Source organism: Stegodyphus dumicola, chromosome 4, assembly GCF_044657685.1.
Source record: "Stegodyphus dumicola isolate Sdum_Otavi_A_Nest chromosome 4, ASM4465768v1".
Taxonomy (NCBI): domain Eukaryota; kingdom Metazoa; phylum Arthropoda; class Arachnida; order Araneae; family Eresidae; genus Stegodyphus; species Stegodyphus dumicola.
The window spans coordinates 177666272-177693340 of NC_140771.1; the positions used below are offsets into that span (position 1 = coordinate 177666272).

Genomic DNA, 27069 nt, shown 5'->3' on the forward strand with positions numbered 1-27069 from the left:
TCTTTCCTTAGGCTCTCTTTTCTCATTAGTTATTTTATAACCACATTATTCATATGTCATTTTTTAATTTCTAAATTAAAGTTGTAAGAATGATAGGACTATATTCTTCGGTGGATGTGTATGTTATCTAGTAGACCTAGTGTTCTCAGTTTTGGTTAATCGCTGGTTAGTCATGCGTATATATATATGGGCATATACGCTGTAACAATAGATGAGAAATCGTGCTGCTGATTTCGGTAGTTTGTGTACAAAATCGGGTGGAAAAAAGATGGAAATATTAAGCAATCGAAAGGCAAGACGCGGCCCACAGCTTTTGTCCAACCTTGGGCTAAATTAGGGGTCTTCAACCCGTAGCCCGCGGGCCACGAGTGGCCCGCTGAAGGCATTTTAATGTCCGCCCATTTGAATTTGAAGAAAAATTGAAGAATTTTAATAAATTTTGATTTCAAGAAAAATTGCCTTGTCAGCTTTTCCTCGAAAAAAAAAAAAAAAAAAAAAAAAAAAACATTTTCTCTTATTCTTGATATTTAAAACATTTTTATTGACATGCGTGATATTATTTATGATAACATTTTCTGAAAATGACGAATTTTAGGCAGTTTGCTTTATTTGCAACGGCAGTGTAGCTGTGGTGGAGGAATACAACATTAAGAGACATTATGATACTAAGCACAGTGAGAAATATTCTGCACTGGAAGGTCATTTTCGAAGTGAATTAAAATCAAAACTAAATTTTCAGCAGTCTTTCTTTGGTCGCTATGGTGTCAGACTTTCAGCAGCCTGACACCACAGCGAATAAAGAATCTAAAAATAGTGTTCGTGTTAGTTACGTGATAGCAGAAAAAATTGCTAAGCGTGGATAACCATTTACTTAAGGAGAATTTGCAAAAGAATGTCTTCAGAGTGCAGTTGATGTGCTTTGCTTATCATAGGCTCAAGTCATATCAAATATTAGCTTGTCTGGTGGGACAGTAGCGGGGCGCATAGAGGATCTCGCAACAGATATATTCAATAAATTAAAATCCAAATGCAAAAAATTTTAGTTTTATTCTGTAGCGATGGGTGAATCAACAGATACTCCACAAGTAGCCATTTTTATTCGTGGCGTTGATAGAGACTTCACAATAGTAGAGGAATTAGCGAGTGTCGTTGCACTTAAAGGTACAATACGAGGAATGGATCTGTATTCGAATCTGACACAAACTTTGGATAAATGTAATGTTGACTTCAGTAATATATCTGCTATAACCACGGATGGTGCTAAGTCTATGACTGGAGAGAAAATAGGAGTAAGAACATTACTCATATCTGATGTGAAGGCAAGTGAAAGTAATACTGTGATGACTTTCCACTGCATCAGCCACCAAAAAAATTTGTGCAGAAGTCATTCTCAAACTTTGAACATGTGATGAATGTTGTTGTAAAGGTGGCTAATTTCATTCCGTCTAAGGACTTAATTCCAGGCAATTTCAACAGTTCTTGAGTGATTTGGAAGCTGAATTTGGTGATGTTGTGTATTACGTAGAAGTACGTTAGTTGAGCTGAGGAAAGATGCTTCAGGGTCTGTTTCCTTTGAAGAGGGAAATTCAACAATTCATGAAATCTAAAGGAAAATCTATTCATGAGTTTGGTGATGAGAAATGGTTGAGACACTTTGCATTTCTTGCAGATATTACAGGTCATATCAATGATTTGAACTACCACTTACAGGGAAAAGATCTACTTGTTCATAATCTTTATTACTTTGTTAAAGCTTTTGAGACAAAATTAATCCCGTGGGAAAATCAGTTGCTAAATAAGAATTCCACTCACTTTTCTAAAACTAATGGAGTGTGCGAAGAACTCTATAATATTGGAATTCAAATAATTATGTATAATGCCCTTCAAATTTCAAAGAGGATTTCAAAACCAGATTTTCCGATTTTTGCGAAAATGAAATTTTTATTAGAATGTTCTTCTCGCCATTTTCTGTAGACGTTGGAAGTGTTCCACATGAACTACAATTAGAATTTATAGATTTACAGTGTGACTGCAGTAAAACGCAAGTTTCTTGAAAATCCTACATTAATTAATTTTTATTCGAAGTGCGTGACCGAAGACAAGTATCCAGGAATTCGTAAACATGCACTCTTAATGTCTTCTATCTTTCGCAGTACCTACATATGTGAACAGTTTTTTTATTAAAATGAAAATCCTAAATTCAAAAACAAGAACACGGCTGACAGACAGACATTTGGAGGAAACTTTACGAATTGCAGCAACACAGATTAAACAGGGTATTAAAGCTTTAATCAAGCAAAAACAATGTCAAATTTCACATTAAAACTAAAGTAACTACCATGTCCAGCCAGTCATGTAAGTTTTTTTTCTTTTATTGTAAATGCATTTTGTAACAAACATCGTTCCGTATAATCACCTTTACGCTTTTATTTTTATAGTTAAAAAAATTTGCAGAACATTTTTGTTCGATTTCCATTTGACGTTTTGGACCCAACGTATATATATATATATATACAAATTTGTAACACTGTCTCTTCGCTTAGAATCAATTGCAATCTTATAAAACAAGCCTCCTCTTTTGTTTTATAAATTTTCAGATTACTCTTTATTTTTTTTGACAGATATGTGGCCCGCGGATCTTTATGAATTTATTGATGTGGCTCTCAGGCATGAAACGATGAAGACCCCTAGTCTAAATTAATATATTACAATATATATCTCTGAAGCATTTAGCCAAATAAAAACTATTGCAACAGGCTACATGGACATCGGAAACGCCCCCGACCATATCAGGCATGAATCAATAATATATCAAATGGTTATGATGGGATTTCAGGCATTTTTCGGCATGGGATTTCAGTTATTTAAGCAACAGGTCATTCCGAAAATGTATTGACTCTAATTTGTTTTATTCGAAATTAATAAATCCAAGACTGTAGCATAACTCTATTTTAGAGCAACTGACTCTCATCAATGATCTTTCGAATTCACTAAATAGTAAAATTGCTATACATGAAGACGGTGCAGTAATCCTGACTAAATGTCTTGGACAAATTTCATCTTGCCACTAACACTGCATATAAATCGTGTATAATGTGGTAAATGAAAATCATTACATCTTAATGCTGAACAATCTCTTACGAAAGTCACAAGAGCAATTCATCTATTAATAATCGAATTTCAATCATATTCATTTCCAGTAGGAAGCTAAATATTTATGTAATTCTTAACAACAAATTAACACTTAAACTGCATACTAAATACTTTACACGTAAAGCAATGAGTACATTTATGAGTACTTATGCCTCGCACGGAAAGAAATCAAATCTGACAAGTGAAATTAAAAGGCAACTTTATCAAACAATGATTCTCTCTCTTCTTGTTGCAGCCGTTAATCACAGAATGAAGATTCAAGTTGTTCAGAACAAGATTCCGAAATTGGTGCTAACTACAAAGTGAAGAAGTTCTTAATTTTTCTCAATAATTGTGACAAAGACTATATGTAATGAAGTAATAATGGTGATCGATGGATACATATATCATGAATTCTTGTGTTAACATGACAAAATTTTCCAAATCTCACAAAGTTTCCATTGTTAGAACTATATTTTACAGATGGAGGACAAAATAATGATAACACCTGTGAAAAAGTATGATGTATTTCACACCTGCAGTACAGCCGCGCCACCTGCAACAGAAGTCTGCCACTTAGTGAGCGTGAAGAGGAAGGTATCAGTCTCTCAACAGCAGTCACCTGCGTTGCATGTTTCGATCGAACTGTCTGGGAGGAGTTGAAATGTCAGACCTGTCGGAGTTCCAAAGAGGAATGATAGTTTGAGCGCGTTTAAGTGGAGCATCGGTTACGAAAACATCAAACCTTGTGGGTGTGCAAGCCGTTGTGACAGCGTACACGAAAGAGGGTAAGACGACGTCTTCAAAGCACAACAGTGGCTGATAGGTATAGATGGATCTTGAAGCGCATAGTAGCCCGAAAGCCCAAGCAATCGTTATCCGAGATAACATCCGAAATGAAGAGTCATCTCCAGGATCCCCCTTTTCAGCAAAAACTGTCAAAAGGGAACTTCATGTTGCGAATATTTATGGCAGAGTGGGAATTCGTAAACACGTGGTGAAAGCAACTAATGCTTTCAAGCGACGTCAATGGTGCAGGGATCACAAAAGCTGATCCCCACAGCAGTGGCAACAGGTAATATGGTCAGATGAATAGCCATTCATCCTATTTCAGATGACCGGACGCGTTTATGTCCAGAGAACGCCCAAAGAAGCGTTTCATCCTGACTGCCTCTTGCCGACTGCGAAGCATGAGGGGGGCGCCATTGTGGTATGGGGTGCGATATCTTGGCGCGGTCTTGAACCACTTGTTATTCTGCATGAGAGGATCACATCCAATCACTATCTAAGCATTCTAAGGGATCATGTCCAGACTGTAATCCCTGCGAAGCAACCGCTTTTTCAAGACAACCGCTTTTTTTGACAACGCCCCTATGTACACTGCTAGGTGTGTTCAAGAATGGTTCGAAGAGCATGGCAATGCAATTGAACATCTCGCTTGGTCTCTCAGTCTCCGGAGTTGAATATTATTGAACATTTATGGACATATTTGGAGTACAAACTTCGTTCCGATTTCCACCTCCATCCGGACTTGCGGAATTAGAGACCGCTCTGCAGGAGAAATGGCTTAATATTCCTTTAAATATTGTCCATGACGTTTATGCATCTTTCCCACGTCGCATTCAATCTGTACTTCAGTCAAAGGGTGATCCAACCCCCTATTAATAAAGATTTTGCATTATTTCACAGGTGTTCCTATTATTTTGTCCTCTATCTGTCTATACCACTTATATATAATTAAAAATTTCTCAACTAAGAATTTCATTTCTCTTTCTTTACATGATAACAATCTCATGCGGTGTTTTACTTTAATAGGAGGATTTGGAATTATTATTTGAACAAAAAATATTAACTTTATCATTTATTCTGTCAGCGGATGTTTTTTAATTTTTTAAAGCAATTCATAAAAGTGCATTACTAATTCATTGAAATTATATACGAAAAACCAATATATATATATAGTTTAATTCTATGCTCCTCCAACATCCAATTGCCAACTCAAAGCACTCATAAAACATTACTTTGATTTAGTACTTACATTTGATGGCAGAAATATGGTAGGCAATACAAAGATTACTCAGGAACTACCACTGAGAACAATAGATCTAAGTAAACTGGTTATATAAAAAGCCTCTTTCATTCCCACAAATTTTATCGCTAGAGAATCTCACCTGACTTAACCCGGCTTCTACCTCTAAAAATAATGGATAAATATAGAAAGCAGATTGTAGAAGCAGACATTGGGAAGTACTGCCGTTGCGCCACGATATATAAATTTCTTCACGTTGAGATTTTCTATAAAACAACATTACTTAAAATCTGACTATTACCTGATCTAGCATCGGTAAATTTGAAAAACACTGACAGTTCAAATCAATTTCAAATCCTGATAAGCGGATTGGTTGCATGGGAGTTTTTGTGGCTTTTCCCATGTGTAACAATGAAGCGAGGAATTTTTCTTATCCTCTATAAAAGCATCGCTCCCCAGACTAACAGCTCTTCAATCCTTTGTTAAGTAATACAATCCTAACTTAAAGTATAATTATGATCTTATCAGAACTAAACTCAGTAATTTAAAAAACTTAAAATTGTAATTACAAAAATAAGAATAACTTGCTCACTGATTATACCAATTAAATTACCAAAGTACAGAATGATTTGCTTAAAACATGAGTGATCATACTTCCGTTCAGTGTTTATAGTGTAATAGTTATATTGAATAGAGCAAAAGTTGCAGAGCAGAACATAAAGCATCTTTTTAAGTTTACACTTGGCACACAATTAATCATGTAAACCAAATTTCTAATTTTAGCTGACAACAGTCCCTATTATTCTTCATTTTAATTTGGGTATATCCTCTTTATTTTCTAAACTATTAACTATTTATAACGCATCAATCTAAACTGCGTCATTTCAGAATTAATCCGCATAATACGATTTTACTAACACGGCAATGCAGATAATTTTTTACCTCTGACTAAGATTTCAGTTGAGAACCGGAACTTCTCGCCCGTTTCTTCTGAATGCGTCGTACACTTTTTTGCTTGCCTGCATCAAAGTAACACATCATTGCTCACTAATTTCATCCACTGCATGTCTTAGGTTGTAAGCTTCGAAAACCTGTGGAGTGCATATTGCGCCCATAATGATGTGTGGATCCAGATTAGACATCTAAAGAATTCTATTCCCCTTTCGCAGCAGCGTCATCAGGGGTTGGTATTACGAAAATATTCATAAAACTTAAAATAATTTCAGAAAAACTTAAAAGAAATCTGTCTTTATGAGTCCAACACATACAGGCCGACGGACTGTATTATCACATTGTCTGTTGCCCAGTCACATTGTTTCCCCCTTCTTACGTCACACGACGAGTGGGAGAGCGTTGAAGGACACAGAGGGGAATTACAACCCTTTTTCAGCTTTGCTGTACGATAGAGATGACTGCATAGCCACAGGTCTGTTTTTTATGTTTCTTTTACAATAAAAAATTTTCTTGGTCTTAGCAAGACCCGCTGTGTTTGTTTTCATTTAAATTTAATTTCAGATTTCTAAAATTTATAAAGGTTTAATTCTTTAAGCTTGCAGGTCCAGCCCGTACGTTATTGTATATTTTGACTAATAGCAGACCGCTATTTATTTTTATTTTTATTTTAATTATTGCTGTACATCGGAGTTGCATTTACATTTTTTACACCTTAATTTGTCATTTTGTGCGGACGCGTCGGGATATTGGAACAGAGAATTGAGACTAAAAAAATTTTTAGGACAATTCATCTAATTAAAAAATTGCGTAACGCAAAAGTTTCAATTGTCTGTTTCGGCGAAACGCGTAATGGAGTTAGCTTGGTTCGACGTTTAACCAGAAATTTCCCTTGAAAAGCCAGTTTGGACCTAGAATTGAGCTAATTTACCATTTTCCGCTTTATTATTTTTATAATTTTTTATATGTTTTTATTTGTTTTAATTTGCTCCATCGATTGGTTTTTATATGTTTTAACTTTTCACTTATCACATCGATAGGTATTTTACAGTATTTTTTGCCTTTAACTTGTTTCCAACGATTAGTATTTTACTGTGTTTTATATTTTACATTTTATTTCGCGTGTAGCCTAATTTTTCACCCTTCAATGTCATTTTTTTTTTTTTTTTTTTTTTTTTTTTAAACTGTGTTGAACTTTTCTTGGAGCCACAGCTCCTGGTAACTTTTTGGCGAGCTAACTACAATTTCTCTTCTCATTTCCTTAATTTTGCAGCATATTGCGAAAAAAAGTTTTAGACTAAATTGGTTTTTTTGTATTGTACTTACTACCTAGCTTATTAATTATATATATATATATATATATAATTTATGTCCTAAACAATATTGATTAATTGATTATTTTATCTCCTAAGTTTAATTAAAGTAGAATTATTTTAAAAGAGTGAATCCATACTGGTAAGTTATATTTTGAAAGATGTTTTGAAGTAACTTGAAAGTAAAATGTTAATAATGTTTTAACGCGGACTAGAACTAAATCATCATGAAGAACAAAATTTCAATTGTAAAAGGAAAAAACATGTAATCATTGTCATTGATCGGAAATTAGTTGACTTTTCAAGGGGAACAAACCAACTCCCGTTCAATGAACAATAATTAATAAAAATACATAAATACGAAGGTGTTTCGTCTTTACTCGAGTTATAAGGTAAAGCTAAACCAGCAATTCTAGTCAAGCCAAATATTTCCGCGAATAGAAGAGATTACGAACCAATGCTGATACTCAAAGAACTTATTCTTATGAAGCATTTTAGCCAATTCAATTTGGAGTAAAAAGCAATATATATATATAAGGCTATTTTAATTTGAGTATTTAAAATAATTAATAAACTATTAAAAAGTAATAAATTTCAGAAATAATTATAATGAAAATAATACTTTTACCGCCCCCCAATAAAATATTGCTTTTGTATGTTATACATATATACATATGCTATGTAAAATATTTATAAAACAAAATCTTTTCAGATGATCATACACTTAAATAGCCGAGTCATGGTATAGTAATTTGGAATCAAATTTATTATAATTATATCGCTGTAAATAAATATTGCACCTATACCTAAAATTTCATACTTGGTTAGATACTATAGCAAGTCTTATTTAACCTCCTCGGTACGAATCGGAAAATAATTTTTCATCGTGTAACCCAATGGTCTCAAATTGGTGGTCCCCAAAGATATTTTATGTAGCCCTTGAACTTATTTCAATTATTTATTTGTTGCAAATACGGTGTAATAAAGATTTGTCAGATTTCGGTAATTTTGAACTCTGAGTTCGCATTATTTTCATCACCATTAAAAACAAGCCCAAAAATCTATAAATGAAGCTAAATATTTCACACTGTGATATACGATTTATTCGAATATTTTGAAGATGCATATTTTATTAACTTTTACTCGTACTTATCCTCCCCAGAAAAAAACAGTTGAATTGCAAATTTTTGCCGTAAGAATAATCGCTTTGTTTAGAAGAATACATTTATATGCTAATAGCTTTTCTTACAGTTGAAAATTAATAAGAAAAGAATCCGATTGACCGATTATTTTTTTCAATAACATTATCAGAATAACATTATCAGAAGCTATAAACATTATCAGAAGCTATAAACATTATCAGAATCGAAATGATATCAAATATAAAGCTGCAATAAGAAAAAGTAGTGGCATTATTACATCTAACGACTCGTGAGGCTAAGAGAAACGTCTCCGAGAAATGATTTCGTTTCCCCGAGAACGCAGTTTTCCAAGGAACGTTTCCGAGAAATGATTTCTCCTATTTCTAACGTTGCAGAGTTCCTAGCAAAGTTTGCTAAACTTCCAAAGCATACCTCGCTAGAGCCTATGTCCCGTGTCCCGTGTAGCTATGCAGGACATCATTACAATCGAGATGAAAATTTGTCGCTTATACTCGTGTTCCTCGTAGCTTTTCTCCAAAGAAATCGTTTTCACATAAATCAGCCAATCAGATAAATTGAAAGAATTTCCAAGAATGCGCTGTTGAGGATAGCTTGATACCGGTTTTAGTAGTAGCAAGATGCTATTATCAGAAGCTCTCACTTGTCTGACGTAGTCAGCCCAAGCCCGCGAAACTCCTCATAGCAAGGAGCGCTAGATTATGCCTGCCGTTGGCAACAGCCTTGAGCACCATTCAGGAGACAGAGCGATTGAGCTCAGCTCCACCCCCAAATTTAATGGAGAGCATTCCGGAATGGGGAACAGTTCCGAGGGTTTCCCACCCCTCTTCCCTTCCACCAAACCACACGAGAGGACTTTCGGCTCGCCGCATATTTAGAGTGCCACCATGCCGCACAAACACTATTCATATACAAACACCCATGCCTTCTTCGGGATTCGAACCCGAGGCCTTCGGCACAGCAGTCAGCGACGCTAACCACTATATACCGGTCAGCGACGCTAACACCTATACCGGTTGGGCGGCTACCCTCAGCTTAAATATCCATAACAACGAATTCGTATTCTGATGAGAAGAGGAGGTACGGAAAGGAAAAGATACAGTAAAGGCTTATATCATAACAATTCATTAATTAAAAAAATATCTTTTAAATACAACAATGATTTTACTTTTGCTTGCGCTTCGGAACTGGAACTTCCTATCCGTTTCCATCCTTCTTCTTGAAATAGCTACCGATGCACAAATAGCCCATTCAAACGGTGGTCTATAACTGTTGCTCTAACTGTAAAACCAAAATTTTACTATGTGCAAGGTCGTAAATGAGAACTCAAAAGTATTCTTAATACATGATCGGAAAAGAAATAAAAAACGCATGTTTTATTTGCCAAAAAAATATTTTAAATTTCTTTTACCAAGCAGCGTTCCCAGTATTAGAACTTTTTATGTTGTCCATCTTTACTCTTTCTCTCAAAACTGTTCCTGAGCTCTAACTCATTTCTCAAAATTTTTCATACCATAAAACTCATGAAACTACAGTATATTTTTTAAATCTCCAACACAACTGTAAAGAGCACACAGATTTGGAAACTAATTTGGCTCTTGTGAATTGGCAACAGCTGGACAGATTTTTTCTTTACAGCGCAATAGTTGCTTTCTTCGCATAATAAATGATTAATTGTGTTTAATAAGTGTTTTCATACATAGTATAAGAATTAGACTTTTGACCGAAAGACCTTTCTGCCCATATAACATTTTAAATAAAAGGATCTTGCCGCCATATATTATCGCCATGTTTTACTTTTAAAGAAATAACAGAGTGAATAAAAAATTGCATGGCAACACTTGACATCATCGGGAATTCTAAAGACATGCTGCTTTTAAAAATTTTGCGATTCTGTTGTTAAGTTTTGTAAGGCGTTAATGCCAAGAAAGTGATATTTAATAAATAAAGTAAAGAAAAAAAAAAATAAACAGGAAGTTACCAACAGCAAGTGAAAGAAAGCTGTATAAGTCATCTTATTAAAAAAAAAAGAATTGAACATTGATTTCATGAACTGAGAAAAAATGAAATAAAAAATCTGAAAGCTTTCAGTTCTTACATTAACGGGCGTTTTCTTAACGTTTTCCGAACGTTTTCTTAACTTTTAACGCGAGGATCATGATGATCCTCGCACTTAAACCTTAAAATTCGATTCAACAGCAATATCGTAAAATAATTTTAAAATGAGCCTATCTTTAGAATTTCCGATAAACAGTCTCGCGCGAAAGAGATAAAATCCCCCCCCCATACAGTGTTGCCCTTGCTCGCTTTGAAATCGTTGAGTTTGTTTATTAAAAATTCGTTAAAGTGTTGTCAAATATGAAAGCGATAATAAAACAAATTCCAAATTAGTCTTCCAGATGACGATATTCGGTAGAGGATTTCGTTATTCAAAATTTGATGGCTCTAGGTATCGTTGTTTTACTACAGGGGGATAATATTTGCTGGCAACAATTTGAAAAGTGAAACGGACATTTAAAGTCATCAGCACAAAATGCCAAAGCGAAATTAATAGGCCTTTGGTCTAAAAATGAATGGCAACACTGTATCGGGAATTCTCAACATATTCTTTCAAAAATTTTGTGACTTTGCTGTTGAGTTTTATATGATGTAAGTGTAAAGAAAGTGATGTTTAAAATTAAAAACAATAAGAATAACCATTAAAAACAAATCCGAAAGAGTTCAATTTTAACGATGGTCCAAAAGGATTTGTTAAATTTTTTTACGAGCTTGTTGTCTACTAATCTGTTGTTGCACTCACTCTTGCTAGCTTTATTATTAAGCACCATATGCTTCGCTATTACGCCATATAACATTCAACAGCAAAGTTACAAAACATTTAAAAGCAGCATACGTGCAGAATTCCCGATGCAGTGTTAAGTCTTGGCATGCGTTTTTCCACTCTTTTTTTAGGGGGGGGGGAAGGGGTCTTCTTTCAGTACCTCATATCAATGTTCAGTTTTCTTAGTCAAATACAAGTAGCTTGCAAAAAAAAAAAATTTCTGTTTCTATTATTAAAGTTTTGTGTGTTCATTTTATTTATCAAGTATCATGCTCTTCGCAATTACGCCACGTAAAATTCAGCTGAACAACAAAATCACAAAATATTTTTAAATACCATATCTTTAGAATATCAACAGAGTCTCTCGCGCTGAAGATAAAAATACTTTATTCCGTGCAGTGTTGCCATTGCTCACTTTCAAATCCCTGAGTTTGTTCATCCAAAATTCATTACAGTTTTACAAAGTATAATTCAGAATTCAAGTTTCGGGTTTCCAGGTGCACATGTGCGGGTGGAGGACAACGTTATTCAAGATTGAAGGGACCATTGTCTTTTAACAGTCCAACGAACATACACACATACAGGCAGCTTCTTCATTATTTAATATCATTAAAGATAATACAGAGCGATAATATTTTATATATACAGAGCGATTTATCTTTTCAAGTGAATTTGAAAAGATATTCGCCGTTTAAAATGGGCGATGCAAAATCCCGTTTCTAGAATAATAGCCCATTCGGCCTGAGCCCTTTTGGGCTACAAATTTACGTAAGTCATCTTATTAAGAAAACTCAAGATTAATGTCATAAACTGGGAAAATATTTAAAAAAAAAAAATTAAAATTGTATAGCAACATTGTAATTCTAAAAATAAGCTGCTTTTAAAAATTTTGTGATTTTGCTGTTGAGTTTTATGTGGTGTAAGCGTAACGAAAGCGATTTTTAATTGTAAAGTTAAAAAGGCAAAAGGTTGTGTTAGAAGGAGTAAGTCCAAGAACAGATTGTTAAACTGCCAGCTTATACCTCAAAAAATCCGCTGGTGTGACGTTAAAATCTAAATTCTTTCAGTTGCAACAATTTTGTTAACTTATGTTCACTTATAAAACAATTGTTATAAGCATTAGTGAACTGATAAGTATCAGCGATTTTACGAACTCGTGGAATGCAAAAAATATCCATAAAATCAAAAGTTGAAGGACTCTAATAAGAGCAAGACTTCAATAAATGTATAAACCTATTAGGACTAAGTTCGTAAATTGCATGTACAATAAAAGCGAATGGGAACTGTATATTTATAACTGACAAAGTCTAAGTTTGGCATTAACTGAATTTTGTAGCTTAAAACAACAATGATTCAGAAGTCATTTTATGCGTTTTCATTTTTCAAAAATCTGTCGAGGAAGGATTTGTTTCTACAACCGAGTGTAATAATAACTTTATTAAGTTTTCTTGGACGTTACCAAGAAAGTCTGATTTCCTGCCAAATGTGGATACCCTCGTTTAATGTCACATACTTGGCTAGGCAAAGACCCCTGAGGCTTTGAGCTAGGTATTGGTTAGGAGTGGAGATGACGTCAAACCAGTGCATCCCTTGCGCGGGAAAAGTGAAGTGGGTGATCTAAAAGACATTCGAAAAGTGGTGCAGGTGAGGATCATGAATTTCCTTTTCGTGACTGTTGTGTTTTTGCACTTGCGGCTGTTCCTGGCATCGAGAGAGCACAAATCTCGTGGATCTGATATTTCGTTATGGATTGATGAAAAACAGGTCAAAGAGTTAAGCGGTGAGTTTAAAATTTTTTTCCAGTATAAGAATATAAAATATCGCTAAAAATTTTACCAAATTGTATTCCATTTGTTAATCGAATTTGTTAGTCGAATTTGTTGTTTTAGCACATACGTATCTTAATAAAATAATTTTCAAATCAAACATCAACTCACAGAGTGTCGATAAGAGTTGTAAAATATATTTTATGTCAGATCCTGGTTAATAATGCTCATGACTTTCTGGAAAAATGTACTTTTCGTCAGAAGTTGCTAGAGTATAATTTTAAGCACATAAAATGCACGAATGAAAAGCATTAAAAATAATGAGTTTAATAACCTGAATTCTTGAAATTCAGTTCAGTTGAAATCTCTTGACAAGAGAAATGAAGAAAAAGTGCCTTTAAAGAGTGCTTTATTTGCAGGACCACATAAGAGGGTGCTTTTATGAAAATATTTTTTTTTCTTTTCAGTTAATATAGTAATGCATCATCATTATCATAAAATATTGTGTTATTCCAAATACTTAGTAACAGTCTGCATACTTGATTTGATGTGCATTAAAATTTTTCTACCCTACCACAAACATGTCGACAGAATTATACTTTAATAATATTTTATTCAAATGCAATAAACTGTGTGATTAGAATTTTCACAGCAGGTATACCGAGGGAAAGCATATGTTAATTCTTTTCAACCATATTTTTAAGATAAATATTGTTTTCTAAGCATTGAAGTTGCATTCTTAACAAATGGAATGAGTCGAAGAGAAAAACAAATCGGATATAAAAAGTTATTGTATCATATTAATATAAAGCCTGCTTTTATTTTGACATAGCGGCATTATCAAAATTTCTCTCAAAAACTTGAGAACTTGAGTATAGTAACTTGAGATGGTGTGCTCAATTCAACAATTTTATAAAAGTTTAAAATTTTCCTTAATTTATATAACGATACTTTTTGTTTTTAACGAGGAGGAGGATAACAAAAAAATCAAGCAATTTCATTGGCGGAATTAAATTGGGGGGGGAGGTCCGCCGCGGGAGGCATTTTTTGTGTGAAACATCATTTAGGGAGTTAGTTAAGTGGATCGTCAAAGTAGATGAAAAATAAATAGTTTCTAAACTGCCACACGGAATCAAACTAAGAAGCGAGTTTTTATTTTAGATTCAAAGAGATACTCACGTGATTTCAACAGCAATATACTTTTGTTGTAACTTTTTTTATTCCGTTGAAATTTTTGAATTCAAATTGCGAATATAAACTAAATTATGATCACGGTGACACTCTTAATTAAGAATTCCTTATTAAAAAGGTGTGGTGGTGTATTTAATTATGGCAAAGCACACTAGGGCTATCTGCCTAAGGGGAGGGATGCCTTCGTGGAGGACTTTCTAAGGGAAACTGGCTCGTATACACGTTACACATGGCGAAAACACCCATGCAGCCAGCCCGTTCGAGGGATTCGAACCTCGGACTGAACTACCAGTGTTCAGCGACTTTACCGCTCGGCCCCTTATTAAAAAGAAGTGCTGCAGCGTTTTATTTCCGTTATTACCAGGAACGTCGAAACATGAACGTGGAAGGGCAGTCCTTTTGAATTTTTACACTTAATAATAATTTAAACAACATTTATTACACTTAATAATAATTTAAACAACATTTATTACACTTAATAATAATTTAAACATTTTTAAAATACATTCTTCAGATTATAGTTCGAAATATTGTTATACTAGTGCGAATATACATTAAAAAGTTTGGAAAAACATTTAAAATATATTTATTATATATATATATAATATTTAGTACACATTTTAAAGTTTGGACTAAATTAAGGTCGAATATACTACATTAAATGTAGTTCAGTTTTTCAACCCCCCCCCCCCGTTAAAATATCACAAATAATGCTTTTACTGTTAATCGTAAAATAATTTGCATTATAGAAGTATTAAATAAAAACATGCATGTGCTACATTTTCAGACTACATGCTAGAAAGGCCTTATGAATCTATCTCGTTTAAAATTAATTAATGCTAATATTAGATTTCATAAGACATTAAATTGAAACAAATTTCGCTTCTTTTATTTCTCTGTTTAAATTAGCTCTTGGAATGTGTTAATCAGATTTCTGTAAGCTTATGCAATGACTATTATAAAAACATTATTATGGATCATTAGTATTATTGTCAGCGTCAATTACTCATAAAATAATGAAAATATTACTCATATATTCTCATATTTATAAGTATATATACTGATACTAATTTATCTTTACGCAGAATTTCATTCATTCAGTTTTTCAAATTTCAACTTTCTGTTCTTTATAATCCTTTTTTGTTTTCTTTCCTTCCTTGGGAAATAGTTTCGAAATGATGCTTTCTCCCACTCTGCAAATCAAACTTTTTTTTCTCAAGAACTAATACTTTTAACATTAAATCATTCACATCATTTTGGAGGCTGGAACGATTATAACATTGCTCAGTATCATTGCATTTACTTAGATCCTCAGGGCTATTGTTGTTACCATTTTGAAGTTCAAGATATGTCCTTTTGAGACTTAAATTCCAAATTCTATCAAGTGAACTTCGTAATTTTTGTTCTTTCTGTTACACTTGCTACTTGGATTATTCTGATAAATAACAAGTAAGGTGTTAGCAGTTGACTTCAGCACCTTTTTTAATCCAAAGGGGCAATTTGCCCAGAAGAACTATTATTTTCATTTTGCCATTTTGCTCGATTCACTATAAACGGCGAATCACTTTTTAAATTGTTGCCACCAAATATTAGAGCCCTGTATTATATTTAAAGAAATTAAATCATAATGAATCTGCATTAATTTACGTACGTTTCTCGCATTGTGATAAATAAACTGTACTTATAGCCATCAAATTCTGAATAACATACGTCTCCACTCGAATTCGGGCATCTGGAAATCCAAATTTGGAATTTATTTCATTATCTATTTCATATTTTTTAAAGCGTTTTTGATTAAGAAACTGAACGATTTCAAAGCGAGCAATGGCAACACTGTACAGGGGGGGGGGAACATTTTTATCTCAGCGCGCGTGAATGTGTATCGGAAATGCCAAAGATATGCTCTTTTAAATATTTTGCGATATTGCTGTTGAATTTAATTTCATGATTTAAGTACGATGAACATTATATTTAATAAGTAAAGGTAACACGCAAAACGTTAAAAACGCTCCTATGGGCGTAATTCAGATTTTTATCTATTCAGTTATTTATTTTTTGTTGGTAATTTTAGCAACATATTTTTCATATCATCCTCAAAATCAGGTTCACTGAAATAATTACTTGATATTCTAGTATGCTCTGTCTTCACAATAGCCGCTGGTTAACATCTGTGCAGTCATTCTTTCGTTCGCTGAATGTTTCTAGGTGAAAATCGATAAGTATTATTTCATACTCAATTTGTGACAATTTTCGTATGAAATAAATATCTCTATGAGTCTAAGAACTAAAAGATTGGGAAGCTCTGGTCAGTAGGCGAAGTGACGAAATCAGTCACATGACATAGCAACCAGTATGCTTACCAATGGGGGTTCGTGGCGGCATTATTCCCTTCAAAGGGATCCTTATCTTTCTTTCTCTTTTAGTAACGAACACCATATTGAGCTGATGACTACCGCTACTTTCAAACCGAACCACATACAAAACAACTGTCAGGCGGGTTTTCAGAACATGAAATGCTATGAAAGGGAATTTACGATGCTCGGTTTGTTGAACCCCTCCCCAAAACATGCTTAAATCGTTCTTCTCCCTTCCATGTTACATTCTATAGTACTATAGCTGCGGAGTACTATAGATTCTATAGTACTCCGCAGCAGGAATCGCAGTCGTCTTTTCGAATATTATGGTCTTGTTTACCCATGAAGGGGAGTTAGGAAATAGTGTGGCTAAATTAGATGTCAACTTAATTTTAGGAACAATTATCCTCCACAATGAGTTACCCTATTTCTCATGATGTATTGGTTGTAAATAAAACAACCGAAGAATGCATTTATCCAGACTCTTGCTACAGAAGATTTGGTACCTATTGTTCAAATTTTTGGCTTTTATAATGCAGCAATACTATACTATAGTTCAAAGAAAACAGTAGATGATACATAGAGCGCATTTTAAATTTGTATATTACGTATTGATACATTTTGGAGTTGAAACACTTTTTTGTGCCATTTTATTAACTTTAAAAACTGAAGGCGAACTTCTTTGTGTACTAAAATTTACAATTATCTTAATAAATTGAAAGCCAATAAATAATATTATTGGACAAAATAAGAAAAAATTAAGGATTATCCGGAATTAATATAATCTGATGTTCAAAGTATAAAAATGAATAAAATCGTGAATTTACGTATGATAACTCAATAGCATGTAAAAACACCTACTCACACACTCAAAGGAAAAAGAAAAAAAAAAAAACCTCACTTCTCTACGTGTTGATTCTCCCATTCTTATTCCCATATCATTCATACCACAGCGAGGTTTAGGCGTTGGCTTATTCGATTCAATAGAGAATCGAGGGCTTACTAGTATGAAAGAAATTTTGAGTGTATTTGCAAAGCAAAAATTAATGAAGGACCCCAGAAGTAATGGCAGGGAAGCTTGCTGCGGAAACCTCTGCAATTACAAGTAATACTATCTGTAAGCAATGTCATCTCAACTAAATCAATATTTCTTCCCGCATCTGTTGCTTCAACTAATTTTTAAAAATTCGAAATATATGAAGTTCTGACTCAACACATAAGCTTCACTCAACATACTGATTTAGGTCTTTTAACTTTTCTCTCACATTCCTATGGATGTACGATTTATCCCTGATGATGTACGTAGTTGTAATTTTATTTTCTGAATTTTGATTATTTTTGACTATTCTACAACGACATTTAATATGTTTTGAGCCGTGAAGTGGCTAGTATAAAGCCTGCACTGCCAACTCTGAAACAGAATACCTGAAAACTGAAATAAATTGAAAAAGAACTTTTATGATAGCAGTAAATATGGGATGAGATATCAAACAAAAATAGATTAAAAACAAATGTGAAATAAGTTTAAGATAATTGATAACTAACGTTATGGAAAATTACAATATAAATTTAAAGCAATTCAAAAATATAAAAGCGAGGGAAAAAAGCAATATATTTCCGCACATGCCTTTTAAGGCTTGAGGTAAATAATTCCCCGCATATCTGAATAGCAAATCAGTAATTCTTTATCTAAACAGTACTAAATATTTCTTTTTTTGGCCCTTGAATAATGCTTAAAAATTTGTTATGCATATTGAAAAAAAGAATTCTGTTAAATTTCTCATCCCCTCTCAGACAAAAAAGTAAAAAAAAATGTCGCATCCTTTAAGTTCTCTAGCACAGATACCACAGATCGTATACAAGATAATAAACAAACTAAATGAAAAATGTACTAGCTATGTAGAGATATTAGGTACTTTTTGGAAGAGGATGAAATGAAAAATGAGCAACGCCTTCGCCGGAAATTGAACCACGGACCTCTGGAATACGCGCACAGCATGCAGACCACTACACCACGAAGGCACGCTAAGAAGGCACGAGAAATACCTTATATACCCCCTTTTAAAGGGCGACTGGGGTTTTTAAGGGACCCAATCGCCAAATCCTAGGTGTGGAGAACCATCATCCACCACCCTTTTAGTTCGGGCGACACTGTAGAGACATTAGGTATTTTGGAAGCAGGAGATTTGAAAAATAAGCTACGCCTTAGCCGATAATCGAACCACGGACCTCTGGAAAACGCGCCCGGTGTGCAATGAACTACACCACGAAGGCACGCTGAGAAGGAGGTTGAAATACCTTCAAATCGGGTTACCTGAGTTAAAACTATTGTCGTTGGCGTCTGACGAGAGACGACGGGTTTGTAGTCATAAAGCTTTGTGTGTTAGGGGGTAAGAGTCTAATCGAATTCGCAACTATTTAGGAGGATTTAAGCCATAACCACTCATGGAAGGGAAAACCTCGCATGCGCAAATGTAAACAATCTATCTATAAGAAAAGCTCTCACCAGCTAGTCTGTTGGAGTAGAAACGAGTTTTTTTTTTTTTTTTTTTTTTTTTTTTTTTGTAGGGATATCATGAAGAACTACCTTTCAGTTTCCAGAAGCTTCCAGAAGAATTGCCTTCCATTTTGGGGCATTTAATGATGACGAATCAGCGATAATCGCTTTTCATTTTAGTTTTAAGCAAAATGTCATTGAGACTTGTTATTACATCCAATTTCCAAAACTTAATATTCAGTAGCATAGCTAGAGCTTTTGCAACCAGAAGCAGTCTCTGATTTTGCCGCCTAAGGCAGTTCCTGAATTTGCCGTCCTTCTTGATATACAAATGACTAAAAATATGTCAAAATAAGTTAAAGGGAAATAAATCTACACATATATGTTTATTTTTGAAAAAAAATCTTAATTCCAACATTTTAAAATTATGTTATATTGCTTGTTTTCTTGTTTGCAAAACTATGGATGACATTTTAGAGGTCTACTTGTTTGCCCCAGTTGCAGTAATGTAGATATAATAGACACATTTCTTAAATGCAAAATAGATTTTAACAGTTATTAAACACCTCCTAAATGCAAAATTAACATTATAATTCTAATACACTTCCTAAATTTTTTATTTAGAAAGCTTTTCTCCTAACCGGCAGCATTTACAGCAATTTAGTAAGTTTGCGGTAGCATTACAATATTAAAAAAATTTCTTGATATTGTATTTTAAAATAACTAAAAAAATTCAGAAGTACTGCACTTCCATTTTCCTGTTTCGTTAACATAAATACAAAAACAACAGCATAAATACTTTTTGGGAAACATTACTTCTTTTCCCATACCTTCAGACTAAATCAAAAGCTGGGTCATTTCGATGGGAAAAGGCAGCGGGGAAGCTGAATTGAAATCAAAACTACTTTTATATTATTTACGATTTACGTATTATGCAGGTTTTTAAAGATGCTATACTACCAAATAATAAAATAAAATACTAAAATAAGAATAAAGATAAGGTTTTTTAAATTATTCATTTACGTATTTTATATTTAAAATGTGCGTTACTGATGTATAGATATATAAAGTTTGAATTTTATAACACAGCTTGGTTGCATTAACATTTTTGCTTTGACATTTTTATAACAAAATAAAACTGTTTAAATTTTTATTAAAGATTACATAAAGCTTGCCATGGCTTGTGGGTCCTAAAAAAGACAATATTGGAAGATAAAAACTACACAGTGTTCCTTATTATCCACAGGTTATGCCTTTGGTTGTTGCTCACTTTGGGTATCATTTAAATGGTAAATTTGGTTGCTCATTTAAATGGTGGTAAAGAAAATATTGAATTCTGAAATATCATCCATGAAATTCTTAGCAACAGCAATTTGAATATTTATTCTCTCCAGTCTTCTAATATCTGAAAGATTCCTTTTGGTTTAATATGATTATGGCAAAACATGCGAGGGCTATCAGTTGAAGAAGAGGAGTATCTTTGCGCAGCTTTATAATGGAACATGGCTCGTAGTCACATTGCACACGCAATAAACAACGGAGACGCCCGTTCGCCAGAACTGGAGCCAACACGAACAAACAGCACCTTACTTTGGTTTAGTAATCTTATCCACTTTTGCAAAACTAATTTAACATTTAAAGGCGTTCACAGAGATAAAATATCTGAAAAGTCGTCTAAACCACTGTCATAAGATTCCGTTTCTTCTGAATCAGAGTCGCCGCTGCCATTCAGAATTATTAATTCATTCGCTAACTCTTCTGGAAATCAGTCTTCCAAATAAAATAAGTCCCAATAAGAATTCACAACAAGAATCCCAATAAGAATTTTCAAGTTTTTTCACGTGGTTGCAGTGCGCTTTCCATTCTTGAGAAGAGACTTCATCCAAAGCTTTGTGCAATAAACTTTTAAATTTTCTAAGCTAAAGTCACCAGTTATATTCCTTTCCCTGATCAGTCTTTTAACTGGTGGTCAAATATATTCTATTGCGTTTAGACCACAGTGGCACGAGGGAACCGCACAACAGAACGCCCATTTTCGTTTAGAATGCTGTCAATTTTATAGACTGTCAGTTTTATCAATTTTATAGATTAATCTTTTAGGTCGATTGCGTTCTGTCTAGTTAACAGTTCCGCTTTTCGCATTTGGCGATCGCAGTATATCGCTGTATTCATCAGCCAATTTACCATTCTTTGCTTTGTAGTATATACTTTGGGTGTCGGATTTTAACTTTCGTGTCATATGGTGCATTGTTAATGCATACCACATTTTGAGGTTGCACATTTGGGAAAAGCTTTTCCAACACCCATTTTTCGAAATTTTCGTAGTTCATTTCGCCATGGTAATCCCCGTTGCGATGCAAGTTGAACACTTGGAAAAAATCTTGCGGAAGAGTGGGGAAGAGTCAGTTTATTTTTTTAAATAACATTCATTAGTGCGCCCAAAACCGTGTCCTGAACATTGCTATCCTCCCTTTTACGCATGTATGTCGTCAATAAAATCGGCTTCTATTTCTACTTTCCTCGATCTTACTACACCAGCCATCGCCAAACTGGAAATTACCCGTAATCCTTCAGAAGCAGAACTTTCGTCTGATTGGTTGATCTCTACTCGGGACAGAGCAGCAGACGAAACATTTTCGGCGAGGTTTACAAAAATCCCACCTAGCCGGTACATCGTTTCCGTAGCTAGGCGGGACTTCTCTTCCACCGGACCAGTTTCTTCTAGGAATCCTCCCGTTTAAATCAATGCTACCAGAATCTCGTTTCTCAGAATAGTGTCGGCTATCGGGGACCGTCACTAGATGTGATAACCTCTTTATGCTACTCAAAAGCCACAAGTATGATTTTACTGAGCCGCGGCTCACGAGCCACAGGTTGCCGACACCTGTCGTAGACAGATAGTAGGTGACTTAACTAAACCGTCGACCAATGTTTGCTTCGCTGTGATTGTTTGGCTCTTATACCAAGTGCATAAACTTAAAAATGTAGAAAAATCTAGGCAAAATCCTTAAACCCAGTTTCTGACGTAGCAAGGTCGGGTTGCCTAGCAACGAAGCTCGGCTTAGACCACTTATGATTTTAAAATCGCCTGGTAAAAGAAGCTACAACAATTTAATTGGAAAATATTCCAACCGTTTTACCTGCTTCGCAACATCTTCGTCCTCTTTGCGACATGTTTGAGAATTTTTCTTTTTATTTCGGTTTCTATATGGGTTTTGAATTTTGAGGAAATTTTTGATAAAAAGCGCATTTTTAGTTTAACACGGATCGGCTTATCTTGGAACATATATTGTAATTCGTTATGTACTTGCTGAAAATTTTCCCCTCCCTGTCCATTTAATTTCACCATGTCCCTAATTTTCTTTTTTCCAGCAGCTCTAATTTTTCCATAATTAAGGTAACACTCTGATTGACTAATGTTGTTAGGTATTTTCTCGTTGCTTACCGCATGCTTTTATGTTGTAACTGGCTGCTATTGGATGCAATGTCTCGCTACAATGGGAATAAGGTCCTCATATCGAATCCCTTCTAGGGCATAGTTGATTTTTTATGTTTCTTGCTTCGATAAAAACAACTCTAGAGTGTGATTGATAAAACTGATGATAAAAGGCTCCATAAATAAATAATTAAAAAATCCTGATTTATTAAAATTTGCATCTTGTGGAAGTTTACTTCTGCCGAATCACTTTTAAATTCTCTGGACATCTCCCAATTTTTCAATTGTCTCTAATTTTCTTTTTTCCAGCAGATCTAATTTTTCCATAATTAAGGTAACACTCTGATTGACTAATGTTGTTAGGTATTTTCTCGTTGCTTACCGCATGCTTTTATGTTGTAACTGGCTGCTATTGGATGCAATGTCTCGCTACAATGGGAATAAGGTCCTCATATCGAATCCCTTGTAGGGCATAGTTGATTTTTTATGTTTCTTGCTTCGATAAAAACAACTCTAGAGTGTGATTGATAAAACTGATGATAAAAGGCTCCATAAATAAATAATTAAAAAATCCTGATTTATTAAAATTTGCATCTTGTGGAAGTTTACTTCTGCCGAATCACTTTTAAATTCTCTGGACATCTCCCAATTTTTCAATTGTCCCTAATTTTCTTTTTTCCAGCAGATCTAATTTTTCCATAATTAAGGTAACACTCTGATTGACTAATGTTGTTAGGTATTTTCTCGTTGCTTACCGCATGCTTTTATGTTGTAACTGGCTGCTATTGGATGCAATGTCTCGCTACAATGGGAATAAGGTCCTCATATCGAATCCCTTCTAGGGCATAATTGATTTTTTATGTTTCTTGCTTCGATAAAAACAACTCTAGAGTGTGATTGATAAAACTGATGATAAAAGGCTCCATAAATAAATAATTAAAAAATCCTGATTTATTAAAATTTGCATCTTGTGGAAGTTTACTTCTGCCGAATCACTTTTAAATTCTCTGGACATCTCCCAATTTTTCAATTGTCCCTAATTTTCTTTTTTCCAGCAGATCTAATTTTTCCATAATTAAGGTAACACTCTGATTGACTAATGTTGTTAGGTATTTTCTCGTTGCTTACCGCATGCTTTTATGTTGTAACTGGCTGCTATTGGATGCAATGTCTCGCTACAATGGGAATAAGGTCCTCATATCGAATCCCTTGTAGGGCATAGTTGATTTTTTATGTTTCTTGCTTCGATAAAAACAACTCTAGAGTGTGATTGATAAAACTGATGATAAAAGGCTCCATAAATAAATAATTAAAAAATCCTGATTTATTAAAATTTGCATCTTGTGGAAGTTTACTTCTGCCGAATCACTTTTAAATTCTCTGGACATCTCCCAATTTTTCAACCATCTGAACTCCAATTTGAATATGAGTCAGTTTCACTTAGGAAGTCCTCTATGATGACATCTCTCCCTTTTGGAAGATAGCTCTCGTGTGTTTTGCCATAGTCAAATAATCTAACTTTTTATGCTCCTTTGAGTAAAATATCCCGCTCCTTTGAGTAAAATATCCAATTAATAAAATACTCGACATGTTTTAGTTATTTTACTAAAATCTTAATACTCTTCCGTACCTTTGCTGTAAAAGTTGCCAAATTAGAACACATATTTCGACTTGCTCACTCAGTGGACTACGGTACTAATTTAGAACACAGACAGACTACAGAATTCTTGGCTTACTTTTATTAAAAATATCATTTATTTGCCGGCAAAATAAAGAGCACGTATGAAATAGGTTATTTTTTTTTAAGACTGGAACTTCTCCATTGGATTGGTGTTCCGAGAAAAATCACGCGAACATATTTTCACGAACTCTAGCCAAAAATGTTTTTCCCTCATCTAAGTGGATAATGAAATACAATTCTACTCTTGTGGGCTCACACATTTAAAACAGAACTGCTTTTGATTATTTCTTTTCATTCAAATTATAATGACCTCTTGCTATTCCTGTTTCCTGAAATTAATTTAGTCTTTCAAAGATTACACAGAATGCGCATCTCCCAGACACAGAATTACACACACATTACACAGAATGCATTTTCCTTGCCTCAGAGAATCTCTACATCGAAATTATCTAATGAGATAATAACAATACATTAATTATGTGCACAAGTCTCTATAAAAAGGTGGAAAATTTTCAGAGGGATATGAATGTAGTTGTTTTTACGCTTTTAAATTATATACAACTGCCAGTTATGGTAAGAACTATATTATTAATCATATTAAGAATTTGTATTAAATATAGTACATTATCACCCTCAAATATTATTTTATGATATTAACCATTTAATATTTGGAAGCCAGCGGCATTAAAAATGAATATACGTAGAATTCAATTATCTTATGAAACAAACATTTCTCGACATGCTTCAGTAAAACATTAAATATTAGCTAAAACTAATTATTCAAAACGCAAGATTCGAAAATAGTTGAAGAGTAGAATGAAAGCAACGTAAATAATTTAATTATCTAACCACACCTTAAAAGCAGGAACGGATATGTATCTAACAATGACCCTAGCAACATTATTAATCGTTAACCTAAACTAATTAACTTCTACTTATCCAGGAAAATTTCTGATAGCGGCAATAATGCAAAAGCATTTTTTTGGATCTCCTTATTACGTAGACATCTAATGAATAACAGAGGGTTACTTCACAGACTTACGTCCATGGACCTTATAATAAGAGAGAGACTATAACCCAGTGGGCGGGGCGCGCGTCACCGACATGTCAGCAAGAAAGAGTAGGGACGATCTGGTTTACTTTAACAACCTATGGCGTTTGTATCACATAACTCTTTTTAATTATTAAATGTGATACGTTGTATAGTGATGAGATTATGAAAGCCACAGTTTTTTTCCAAATAGGATTTAACATATCTCATTAAAGCACTTTTTACTGCATTTTGCGCCTTTTTTTTTTTTTTTTTTTTTTTTTTTTTATGCGTAATTCTTGTACAAACATCTTTACTTTGGTAAAACGGTAAAAACTCTAAGCACAAAATTTATGAACTTAATTTTGCGTAAAAATAAAGTAAAATTAAATAAGGTTGATAGTACGCGATGCTTTGAAATAAATAAGGTAAAATTAAACAAGATCTGATAATTTTTTTAAAATTTAATGAACATTTTCAGGCAGCGATTTTCTAAACTATAATAACATTACAAAACGATCATATTTATTTGATTATATGATCATTGAATTATTAACATTAAAGTGGATCAGTTATTTTATTAATTCATAAAATTCGGAGCATAAAATTTTCTGAGCGTAATAAAGAAAAAAAAAAAAAAAAAAAAAAAGATAAAATAAAATCTAGAAACTTTTTTTTTTTTTTAAAGTTTTGTGTGTTATCTATATTTATTGAAAATCATGTCCTTCGCCCATAAACCACATACATTTGAAAACAGTATATCTTTAGAATTTCCGCATTGGAGATAAAACTGTTATTTTCCGTACAGTGCTCGCTCTGAACTCGTTGAGTTTGTTAATCAAAAATTCGTTAAAGTTTTACAAAATATGAAATAGATTAAAACAAATTCGAAATTCGGCCGTCCAGATGCTTATGTTCGGCTGAAGGATTACATTATTAAAAATTTGATGGCTCTAGATACTGTCGTTTTTGTCACAATGCGAGAAACATACATGTATTCATGCAGATTCTTCATTATTTAATTTCTTTACATATAATACAGGGCGATAATATTTGGTAACAAATATTTGCAAGGAAACACGGGCATTTATAGTAAAACATCGCAAAATGCCGTTTCGAAACTAACAGCCTTTCTAGGCTACCGCCTCTTTGGGCTAATAAATTAACAGTAAATTTAAAAAATCTTATACAGAACTAAAAAAAAATTTTAAAAAATAATCACTATAAAATACAAGCAAAATTAATTATTACGGTTAAATACAATTTTAATATTAGAATTAAATGTATAAAAATTTTTAAGGAGTCAAATGTCTTTATCACTCTGATGTATTATGAAATATAATTGAAATAAAATTCCTTTATAGAAATTGTGCTATAGTAGTCATCTATAATTTTAAAAATGCAGCACAATTTAGAATTTTAAACAAAACTTTCAAAAATTCGTTTTTAAATATTTTAGTATTTTTTAATTATTTACACGAATAAAAAGCATAAAAATTGCAAGAGAAAATTGCTTGTTTGAAATTTTCTAGTAGTGCAGATTTAAAATATTATTTTCTAAAAGAAGTAGTTACAAATTTCCTTACAGCATAGGATAAGCTAAAAAAAATCCAGTCCTGAAAGCATGCAATAGCTTTATAATTATTTGGAACGTTAATTATGCTTGACAAATATGTTAAATTTTTAAAAATCAATCTCAATTTCAAAA

The 27069-nt window shown here is 33.5% G+C and overlaps 1 protein-coding gene across 1 annotated transcript in view; it reads left to right on the plus strand.

Moving 5' to 3' along the window:
• Positions 1-13022: 13022 nt before the first annotated feature.
• The window catches only part of LOC118198457 (protein shifted-like), a 43077-nt gene continuing 29030 nt past the window's right edge, over positions 13023-27069 (plus strand). Inside the window, exon 1 of the mRNA XM_085815825.1 lies at positions 13023-13186. Within this exon, the coding sequence (XP_085671951.1) occupies positions 13060-13186 (127 nt within the window). The 5' untranslated portion in view covers positions 13023-13059. The remainder of the gene's footprint in view (positions 13187-27069) is intronic.